Here is an 11812-nt window from a genome sequence, read left to right as displayed (position 1 = left end):
TTGTTTAATTGTTCTACAGGTTTCTAAACTGAGGTGCTCCTGAATTTGATAACATGACTGCAAAGAATTAATATAAGGATTTAAAAATAGAATCGTTTCTAAAATAATTTTTGAGTCTATAATGAGGATGCTTTCATACACTGTACATTGCATGCATATAGGTACATTAATTTTTTTTAACTTAATATTACTCACCTTCTGCCATTATGAGAAAGCTGTTTTGTCACGTGTACAAAATTAGAATGGCTTTTCTTGAGAAGTGTGTGTGGTCTCAGAACTGAGTTATACCATTGTGCCACTTAAGGAAATCAGAGCCGCATGCATTGCCCTTATCTGAGTAAGTGTAGAGCGATTTTCACAAGTATATGCATGTCTGTTAAAATTTAGGATCCAAGAGGTTGCTGGACTGTGTGCTTTGATAACATGAAAAAAGATAAAAATAAAGTTAAAATTTTCTGTGAAAATGATTCTCATCATAATAATAGTCAAGTATCTAGAGTTGAAATAAATGTAAGACTAGTTATGGAAGAAACATTATGATGTCTCTCTAAATACATTTTGGGTGATTTTACATTCAAAGTACATTACACTGTGTGCTTCAATGTAACGAATAATCTTTTAAGCCCATCACCTTTACTGGGGCATAGGCTGCTGACAGAATCTCGCCAGAGTCCTCACTAGTCTTTCAAGATGACCCCAGGTATAGCCCATCTTCAAAGGGCCTTCCTCTTCCAGGGGTGAGGTCTTTGGAGTTTCTGTAGTTCTGAGTGTTACAGAATGAGGTTACTACCCCCAGGCCCAATTTTCCTCCTTTTGTGGCCGGGTTTGGGACTATCCATGGAGGAGTTAAAACTTGATGATATTGTGTTAAATTTCAATTTTCTTTAGCACATTTTTTTCTCGTACTCCTTTGAAAGGAATGGTATTTAATGCTACTATATTTCCTACATATCTTCGGATGACATCTGTGGCTTATATTATATGTAGTGGAAGATGAATATTAATATATACATATTGCTATGATCTAAGCTCATAATAAGGAACATTAAGGGATGAGATACTCCATAAAAATTTGCTGTTATTTTTCTGCTTCACGGATAAAATATTTAACTTTTATTGTGTGAATGGCTTGTTCAGAGAATTCCTAATCTTTGTAAATTTTGGACTGGAATAATTTCATGTTCTTCAATTCTAAAGTTTCTAAACTTTGGAATAACCACTGAAAAATTTACTTATCACATGAAAAATATGCGCAAGAAAAGAACATAGAGTTTTGCCTCGATTTATAGAAAATGACAGATGTCTTTTCATTAACAAATATCAAATCAATTTGGGTCTTTCCTTCTCTGGCCATTATGTAATCATGGCATGATGTGGTTTGATAAACAATGGTAGGTTTAGAAACACAAAATCCACTTCTAGAGATTTGAACAATGTAGGAATCATTGTGTAAGTTTCCTCTGGATGAAAATGCTTATTGTAGCAATAATATTCTGCTTAAAATGTAGCGTTCAGAAGGGGAGGTTTCATATTATATTTCTGAGCTGTCATTAGAGCAAAGCACTGTAGATCATTGCCCAGACTTATGACTCACTAAAGACACATGGAAATGACTGGACCTGTCACTGATACTTGAGACTCCTTTCTCTATTTGTATGTAGATAACTCTGCACAACAATATCCTAGAGGTGAGTGGAGTCTTATACACAAGAATTGGAAGCTTCTCATTATCCTGTAGTTAAATTCCAGCAGTATGCCAAGGTAGATGTAAGGAATTCTTATTTCAGGTCTTGTGGCCTGTGAACTCAGAGGAAGAATCTGTATTTCATATAACGTTCTTGATTTCTCAGTAACTATTGAGTATTTTGAGCAGAGCTATACTTTTTTTTTACATGAATAAAGACCTCAAAATCAGAATACCTTCATGGAACAATTCGTGTAAATAAGTTCACTCCTACCCCCTCTATATTATAGTACATTGTAGACTTATCTCATTCTATGTCTAGTACAGTTTCTAAAAAGTAAGAATAAAAACAAAGAATTTCAATAATCACATTGTGTGGCTTTTGTTAGATGGCTTTGTGTTATTAATAGAGGATTAATGATGTAGTCCAATAAAAGGGTGAAAGGCCACTTCAGATCACTGAAGTGCACTGCAAATCAAAACTAATGTTTAGAAACAGGCAGCTTGTTTTTGACAGGCATTTAATGACACAAAGACAAAGTAAAGAAATCCTGAAAAAATGTTTTTTAAATCTTAAAACGATTTTTTAACTGATTTAGGCATGTCTTAAATAAAGTAGCCTCCATATTTGGTGGATCTGAATGGTTCAATACATATTCACACTGTAACTAGATCTCACCAGTACTAAAACTAGAACAAAGTAAAGCTTGTTGAATAATTGCTTTTGCCAAAAAAAAAGTCTGAAGAGGACTTGCACACTCATGAATTTCACTACTCTTGATCTTAAGGGTTTACACCTTAACATTTTTGAGTAGGTATTTGTATGCAAGGAACTTAATAAACCAAATCGTTTTGTAATACTGACTGCTCTTTAAAATGTTTTAAAGTTGCTCTTCGTTCTTTAAAAAATGCAGGAAGATGAGTAGAAAATGGAAAATTCATGTATTCAGCTGACACATTTTCGTGGCAAGCTAGCCATCTTTTTGCTTCATTGTTCTTGAGAGGGCTTCATGCGGCCTGTTGCAATACATAAATCTTCCAACATGTTTGTACTGCCTAGACCATATTACATTTTAAAATGTATAATATGCATTGTTTTAACTGTTGCTGTGTCAATAACATAAATGGTTAAAACTAATGAAATCAAAGTGTCGTAAATCACAAATATTCTCCCGAGTCAATAATTTTAAAAACTTAATTGGTTGATTTTCAAATATCATTTAAGACTCCTTTTACAAACGAGAAGGTGTAGTGTCAGACTCTATTACTTCGGCTGGACATCTTCCTCTAAGTTAAAAAATAGAACCATCAGCACGGGTTTGAGAGGTCGATAAAGCTTTTAGATTTTGAGATGTTTTCAGGGAGCCCATTTCCTGCGGCTAAGAGTTGTTAATGGAGCTTAAGGAATTATCTTATGACTCTCTGTTTGAGAGCGGTTATTTCCTCGCTTATGTTCCCTTGTCGAGGCTGAATATGCTGCTGTCAAACTCGGTTAATGAAAAGTAACGCGTCGGTGATTACAGTTTTATTTGGGCTCTATGTAAAAAGCGCTGTTAATTTAGCATCCCCTCCTCTGTGTGTTTGAATTTGCCACGGCTGAATGATTTAGAGTACCCAGCGAAAAGTGATTCTTTTTCTTCACCCTCAGCACAATCTACCTTTCTATTCCAATTTCAACACAATTGCATCTCTCCACCTCCGCCGTCTAATGGCTACATTATCCAGACTTTGTCAGTTGCATTATATTTGAAAATTATTTATTTGTCTAAGGTTTCAGTTAAAGGCTCTGGCTGGCCCAGGCTACATTAAAATTCATCATACTTCAGCCTCTAGCTGTACACTTTCCCCTGGAGAATAGACTTTCGCTATTACTGTCAAGTACCCTTGACTCTTTTTTTTTGCCCTTTTATCTATTACAACTAATTCAAGTTATTTTGCCCTTTTCAGCGAAGACGTGGCTCACCGTAAAGCTTAGCCTGCCTTGGAGATCACAGGGCGTAGAGCCTCTGGAAATTGAGGGGTTAGTGTCAAAATGAAAATTTCACTTCAAATTATCTTGGCTGTTGCACATTTTGGCAACCAGGGCTCTTGTCAGAGACTTTGACAAGTGGGTCTAGCAAATAGCAACATTTGTGATCTCGACAATATCATCAGAGAGCAGCGAAGCTTAATGCAGTGACAACGATGTGACTGCATAAACCTTTTTTTTGTAGTAGATCTGCTTTATGATATATGTAAAAGACATTGTTTACACTCGCCGTAACTATGGAATGATGCATTGAATTTTCTTCTACAGTGTACTATTTGTGCCGAAGATGATATAATAGCTGGTGTTTACAGACAAGACTAAATAGATTTGCAATATGCTTCAAATGATTCCTCTCTTGTACTTCAATGAACAACAATTAAAAATACAGTAGCCAAATTCAATTTATTTCCTTATTAAGGAGAATGTGCATAATGTCCGCTCTTTTTTTAAATACCAGATGTACCATATTTACAATCGGCAGGTTTGAAATTTAAGAGAGAAATAAAAGACCATTTCTTAAGTCGTAATTTCAAAACGAGCCACTTAAGATTTGATACAACAGAGTTCGCAGTCGTAATGAAAATTTCAGTTTGTTTATAAAATTACAGATTCTATATACCATTTAACTGGAAATTACAGGGGTATTGTGGCATGGGTTTAGGACTGCTGCTGAACACTAAGAACGACACTTATCAAGGGTTGGTGCAAATCATTGTACTGTCTTGTTTTCTTAATTTATTTCGCAAGTTTTTTTCCCTGAAAAAAAATAAAAAATGTTTCCTGTTCAGCATTCTCTTACTTCCAAGTATTGAGATGCATGTATTGACTGCAAACTACAATTAATTGAATACAATCACCTGAATACATGAAAAGTTCTATAGCTTTTGCTTAAACGTGGAGTAGATCTTGAAGTGTTTTGAATTATACGATAAATTTATGCATTGTTTAATGTCATTGGGACAACATTGCCACGCTTTTTGAAATAGCAAACCATGCATATTTCTTCCACCAGGTTAGATCTATGGCATAAAAGTCGAGTTTCTTTTGAAATATTCCTTTCCGAATTGGAGAAAAAAGCATGATCCACTAAGAAGAATGAACAAAATGTCTGGCATATTGATCGCTACACCTGAACTCATAACATAGAGGTTCAAACTTTGATTAGTTCTGACAATCGGAACCATGTCATAAATACCGACGAATATTTAATTTAAACCAATCTTGCAGAGTCGATGAAGATATACTTCTTACTTTAGATTTGAAGATAGTTGACCTGCTGGCAAAATGCAATTATTGTAACAAACGAGTGTATAACGAAGAAACGTCCCGAGAGTGGGACGAAAGGGAATTATGGAACGTTAAGAACTAACTGCCCAGGAAAGAAGCAGGGAGTATTTTTGGAAAATATTTTTTTAATGTGAAGTAAGTGCATGCTGTTCTATCAAGTAAAAGTTAAAGAAAACTTCAACAGTATCGTATCTAAAAATAGATAAAGTGAATAATATAGTTTTATCTGATGAATTATAACTTTAAAATGGAAAATTGTTTGAACTCATTATTCAATCATTCTATCCATCCACAATGTAACCAGACAACACTCGTTAGATACCTCTAAGAGAGCACATTTATTTCAGTGCATATATGTTTAACATATATCCTTGTATTTCTTAAAGCTAAAGAACTGTGCAACGGTGTAAAGTTCTAACAAGTGTTGCAAGTGATCTATTGGCAGAGCTCGGTAATAGCATAAATATTCTTTGCAAGAATGGAATTTTCGGGAAATTATATTTGCATGCTTTCAAGCAGACTGCGAATTCCACCCTAAGCTACCCACTTCTGTAAACGCTGGCATTTGTAAACCTTACCGATATGTCTATAATTTCGTTTAGACGAGCTTTCCAACACGGACTTGAATAAATTACACAGCACTATTGAGTTAAAGAGCGCCTAAGATAACTTCAGCCGTTTTGTGAAAAGTTTTAAACAGTGATGAAATATATAAAGTCTAGTAAAAGATGGGCTGGGATTGTGAATAGAACGTCTCGCCTCTTCCTAGTGCATCACAAGGCTCCGGAGTAAGAGTCCATATTATTTGGTTTGTTATGAACAGAACATTTTGTTCCCTGTTTTAGCAAACGTTGTGATGTCCTTACTATTTTCTTGCTGGGGTAACCCTGGGATCTGTCCTTTAATGGTATTTGTAGGAGTTCCCAAAGAGCGCCCCATTGCCTCTGTATCCAAGATAGTGCCTTTGGTGGTAGCCCAAGAAACGGTGGTGTTGGTAAGTGCCTGGTTTAAAGTGCTGTGTCTGAATAGGGGGTCGTGGAAAACCCCGTCCACCCAATTCCTTAGGGTGGTCACCGGGGAATCTTGCCTGTCCACCACGCCGGCAGGCATAGAGGCCAAAGGGGGCGAGGATGAGATAGCCTGCTGATGCCGTTTCAACATGCAAGATGGATACTCGGCTTGGCTCAGCGAAGTAGCCGTCTGAGCTAGGGACCAGATCCGGGGTTTGCTGTCCAGCATCTGCTGCCTGTGTTGTTGATGCTGCTGGAAGCAAAACTTGGATTCACATCCCCGCTGTCCTCCAGCCATTAGATCTTGCTCGGAGTTTGTCATCACTCGCTTGAGACAGTTCTTGACCTTTTCTGAATAGCCATCTCCCGGTGCGGGCAAGGGTATCTTTAAGGCGACCTTCTTGCACTGGTCGGCCGGACATTCTGAAACCTTGATCTGACCGTTGTCCATCTGTTGAAACGGGCCTTTCAGTTCGCACTCGTCACTTTCTGTCTCGATTCCATCAAAGTCATCGAGGTCACTGAGCTGCAGCTCTTTGTCTTCTTTGCATGTGGTATCTGTCAGAAATACAGTTAGAGGAATGAGAAGATAATGCGACGGAATGTTTAGGAGAGTGTACTAACTGACCTGAATTAGCGTATTATATTCGTCCCTTAAACATAACAGATTAATCGTGACTTTATTATTGGCAACTATATTTTACATTAAGTGGTTGCGCATTTTCTTAAATGGTTCTTTACTTTTCACCCCAAAATGTCGGCCTTTCAATTTAGTGACAAATAATTAACATGGCAAGTTACTCTTAGATCCACCTCATGCCTGGTCTACTGATTTGTCTACCCGGAGAGAAAACAGTAATAGCGAACCCTCATTGTGCTTATCTTCCGGGCTCTTACGGCTTGGACTTCCATCTTCTTCCTCGTCATAGGGTTTTTTGTCATCGGCGCATTTATTCCTCGGCGACCAGGTCATCTTGTTCTCCTTCTTGAGCCTCCTCCTGGCGTTGGCGAACCAAGTGGAGACCTGGGTCAGGGTCATCTTGGTGATGATGGCCAGCATGATCTTCTCCCCTTTGGTGGGGTAGGGGTTCTTCCTGTGCTCCTGCAACCAAGCTTTCAGTGTGCTGGTGGTTTCTCGAGTTGCATTTTTGCGCCTGGCTCCTGGATCCACCGCCTCATACCTAAATTTGTTAAAATAATTCCAAATTAATAGGAAAGGTGGCAACGTGCAGACCATATTCAGTGATTCGGTTCTAACATGGATTCTGAACTTTGAAGTCCTTGAATTGCCATAGTGCTTTGCACTGGGAACTGCCACGTCACAAACATAGCATATGGTGGGAAATTCGTTCTACAAATATAAATATGCTCAAGATATTAAAACACGACAAAACGCACCAACCGTGTGCATCTTTTTTTTCTCTCTGTACCACCAGTGTGGACCTTTTCCCCCTCTGTAAACCAAGGCTTTTTGCTTTGGTTGGAGCATTATCGCTGTCATCATATTGCCTTTATTCCGTGTTTATAAAATGGTATATTTCATCACCTATAATTTCAAGGAGTTTGAAGCAATTCGCATGACACTTGCAAATATCTACACATTTGCTTTCAGATCACTACCCCAATTCCTTTAGGTCCGATAACTGCAGTAAAGATGCTTGAAATATAATATTGATCCCCGACGTGATAAAATAAAGGATTGAACGGGCGCTGGCTAAATTGAATGAAGAAGATAGAATATTAAGGGCCGCTGAGAAAAATCTGGGGAAATGAGTGTTCCAGAGCTGAAGGGGAAACACCAGGGAGCGTAAATAAGGAAATGAAGGTGGCTACGATTATGTCATCGTCTCTTTTAGTCAGATTTCGCGAGGTCTAACTTTCCCTAAATCTAAATCAGGCTCCTGTTTACTCTACTCAGTAATGTAGCAACACATTAGCTGGATACAGTTCACTGTACAATCACAACCCTTGCCTGCTGAGCAAGAACAGAATGTTATGTTGAAATAAGACATTCAGACCCATTTCCATATCTTATGCAATTCAGCCGTAAAAGGCCAATCCCAGCCAGCGTGACTGAAATGTGTTTTTTTTGACAATTTTGAAACTAACAACAGCTTAATGCGCCATTTCCATATAAGGAACACGATCGCTGGAAACGTGCACGCGCCGTGCGGCGGCATTTTATCAAGTCAATTTATCAGTGGTCGCAAGTCATTAAAAATAAACACAAGCGAAGTTTCACGGGGCATAGTTTCGTGCTTTGATGCATTTCCTATCCAGTTTCACAGAAAAAAAGAAATCTGGTTATCATTTAATGTTGTACAGGTGAAGTTATGTAATTTCAGAAAACGCACAGCTCCCCAGAAACAAAACTATTCGCTATATATTTTCAGCAGAGATTTATAAATTATTATTATAATGAGTGCAAATACTTTGATAGGACGTAAGGACCAAGAAGCAATCTATATGCGCACCTGTCATACTGATACTGTCCCAAGCTAGGATCATATGGGTAATAGGCAGTAGCCTGGGCGATTCCCGCATGCGCAGATCCCGCCGCATCCTTGGTGTCAAATGGACTCTGTAAGAGACATGTTGGCACATTTTGACTTTATTACCTGCACGCTTATTTAATTGAAAACTTTATGCTAATCTTCTCGATCACAGAACATTTAATATGAATAACTGCACACAGAGGGTGACCATAAAAATATGGTTATTTGGCATTTATGCACAGATAAATCGAGCGTTCATTTTAATAAATTCCAAGCTTAGCAAGACGTCCCAAATACTGAAAAATAAAAAAAGAAAGCAGCCTCTTTCAGATTCTCATAGTGCAATTTGGTTTAGGACTTCAGCGAAACTTTAAGCAAATTGTTTAAATGCTGAGTATGGCAGAAGAACTCTTGTATTAGGGAAATGGCCCAACATAATCGAATTATTTTAGTCCAGTTATAAACCAGCAACATCTGGCATTTGTATTCACATAATCGAACTCCTTTACTAAGTGGATAGATTTATAAGTTTGTAGAAACTGCTTGCCAAAATAATTTGAATAAACTACATTGAACACGATGGTTTCCAGGTTGCAAAGCGAGCTTAACTGTGTGTATTTTATACTGTATATATATATTTAAAGGTTCATAGCATTGTTAGTGAAGAATAAGGCCCTTCAATTAGGAAGATCGAACTGGACGTTCACAGATATAATCACCTAAGGTTTCACACTCACATACATTTTGGAGTTGATGATATTAATGGAGAAAAATGTATTAATTTAAACATTTGAACCTCTTTGGTAAGGTGAATATGGGAAATTGCGTGACAGAGGGCAATGTTGCTTGACAGTAAATGAAACAAGGTGATTCTCCGGAATTCTCAAATTTACTTTTGTCAAGTTCTTGACTTTAGCTCTGCCATAATGTTTTAATGCGGAACTGTTATCTGTAATTTACGAATTTTGGTCGAATACTCATTTTCCTTGAAACTTAAGTCCACGCTGACCTGATACTAACACCTTTTAGCGTTGAACCGAGGGTGATTTATCTGTCCAGCCCTAATTGCAGACAAGAAAATAACGATCAGAGGAGTGCTTACCAGTGAATAAAAAGCTGAAGGGTCTGCCCCATAGGTGACATAGTTGCCATATCCCTGGCTGGTGGCATACGGGCTCCCGTACATTCCGAGGGCAGCCGCTGAGTTCAGCTCATGCCTGGCCGTGGCCAGCAGCCTGCTCTCGTACACGGGACAATAGACAGGGGTTTGTGCAGAGGCTGCAGCCCCCGAATCCGTCAGTGTTCTGCCACTTGACTCACAGCACGTAGTCAGGGGGTTGGTGGTCATCAGAAACTATGTACATTAAAAAAGACAAATAATAATAAAATATATAGATTGGGATTGCCACTGGATATTGCGCTGAGACTTCTTAATATTCTTCCAATGCGGATATTCTCTTTTATACTAAACTGTAAACATGTTTTGTTTTTTTTTACGGAGTAACTTCGCTTCATACAATTAAGCATGCATTTATTAGCACACCGTAAAGTTAAGGCGTCCCATATTTATCCGTATTGAAGTGAGTTAAAGATCACGCTGTGGGCGAGGCGGTGCTGAAAAGCCGGAACGATCGCCAGTAATCAATTAGCCCCTTGACTGCGATTAAAGCAATTGAAGGATCGATATGACATACCTGAGGTGCAGATGTGTAGGGATATCCGAACTGCGGGTACGACATTGTCCAGGGCTCCCAACATTCAGAAGAGAGAGAGAGAGAGAGAGAGAGAGAGAGAGAGAGAGAGAGAGAGAGAGAGAGAGAGAGAGAGAGAGCAGGGGGGAGGGGAGGGAGAGAGAGGGAGAGGAGGGAGAGAAGGGTGAGAGAGAATGGGGGCGATTGGAAGGGGAGGGAAAGAGAGGGCGGGAGAGAGAGAGGGAGGGGAGAGGGGGAGATAGGGAGTAGGGAGGGGGAGAGAGGGGGAGAGAGAGAGAGAGAGAGAGAGAGAGAGAGAGAGAGAGAGAGAGAAAGAGAGAGGACTGATCTTCACGCTATTGCAGCCTTGTTCCGTTCCACGGTACCAATTGATTGGCAAACGCAGAGGATCCTAGATGCTTGATAGGACGAAACAGGACGGCACTTCAATTTATTTACATACAGCTTAAAACTTTTCTTTTAGATACTAATTTGTGTATCTCGTTGCTGCACGACTACTGAATGTTACACTTGTCTCGAAAAGTGAATCATTTTGCAACGCGGAATAGCCACTCAAGATACGAAGACTGATACAAAGTGTTCTGCGAGTGAACTTAGTTAATATCAGTAGGCATGACGTCAGATTAAGACAGTTTAAAAAAAGATCCCCCACACCGTCTAACTCCACGGTGTGAAAATGAACACAAATGCTTCAAGTTTAAGAGCATCAGAACGGGACCCTGAGTTTAACATAACCTCTTTGCGAATACCGTTGCTTTTAATGGATCAATTGAGCACAGTATGGTACTTAGCAGTTTTAGTGATAACCACGGTTATTATCGCGTAACACTGCGTGCAAACAGATACTCAGATTACGGACAACATTAGTGGATTAATAATTGTTCTTGGTCGTTAGGCAAAGAGACAAATGTGATTAGAAATATATTATTGATCAGCTGCAGATTCTGCTCCTCCCCATTGCAGTGCATTTACAGGGGATATGAAAGTCGGCAGGCAAACCAAAGCGAGCTTCACACTATTTCCGTCTATATGCATTCGCTACTCAGTACCTAATCAGTTAGACTGATATCCTGGAAGCGAAGAGATCAATTCTTGATATATTACGTAGCACACATGTGTTTATATGTAAAGCGTTAGGTTTCAAACGTGTATCGAAGCATAAAATTGCAATAGGTAAGATCTGTCCTGTCCTCTAATAGAAATGATCGCTTTGGAAGCACAAGATTTATGGGAAACTTTAAATAACCGGGCATATTTATACAATTTTACAAAACACTGTCATGCCAGTGATTTATGAAACACCAAACGTCCCCCTTTATCGGAATTAAAAGTAAAAGTTACCCTGTGTGTATAAGTGGTAAGTCGGCGAATAAGAAAACTTCACTAGAAAACTCAAGACATTATTCTGATTTTGTCGATACCTGGAACACTATAACACTATAATCTTGTAAAAATTTCGGCTTCAACTGCGAATCTTCTCTTAAATCTCGCTTCGGATTTTTTTTTTCTCTCTATCCGACCGCATCTAGGAGCGCAGACGGACAGACACATGCCCGCCATCCCGCTGGAGGGGAATGTGACGAAGGTGTCCTCCA

General features: G+C 38.8%; 1 protein-coding gene across 2 annotated transcripts; it reads right to left on the bottom strand.

Annotated features, from left to right (window-relative positions):
• Positions 1–4109: 4109 nt before the first annotated feature.
• Positions 4110–10330, bottom strand: LOC134357692 (iroquois-class homeodomain protein irx-4-like). 2 transcript variants are annotated; one of them, XM_063069310.1, is made up of 5 exons: positions 10200–10330; positions 9608–9859; positions 8485–8591; positions 6878–7191; positions 4110–6568 (listed from the first exon to the last, which is right to left on the bottom strand). In XM_063069310.1, exons 1-5 carry the CDS (start codon positions 10242–10244, stop codon positions 5814–5816), a joined length of 1473 nt encoding a protein of 490 aa, XP_062925380.1. In that variant the 5' UTR covers positions 10245–10330; the 3' UTR covers positions 4110–5813. The 2 variants fall into 2 exon arrangements, with proteins under 2 accessions (XP_062925380.1, XP_062925381.1); XM_063069311.1 differs by having other exon boundaries at positions 6908–7191.
• Positions 10331–11812: the final 1482 nt, after the last annotated feature.

The sequence above is a fragment of the Mobula hypostoma genome, chromosome 17 (assembly GCF_963921235.1).
Source record: "Mobula hypostoma chromosome 17, sMobHyp1.1, whole genome shotgun sequence".
NCBI classification, from domain to species: Eukaryota; Metazoa; Chordata; class Chondrichthyes; order Myliobatiformes; family Myliobatidae; genus Mobula; species Mobula hypostoma.
This window is presented reverse-complemented; position numbering and strand designations above follow the sequence as displayed.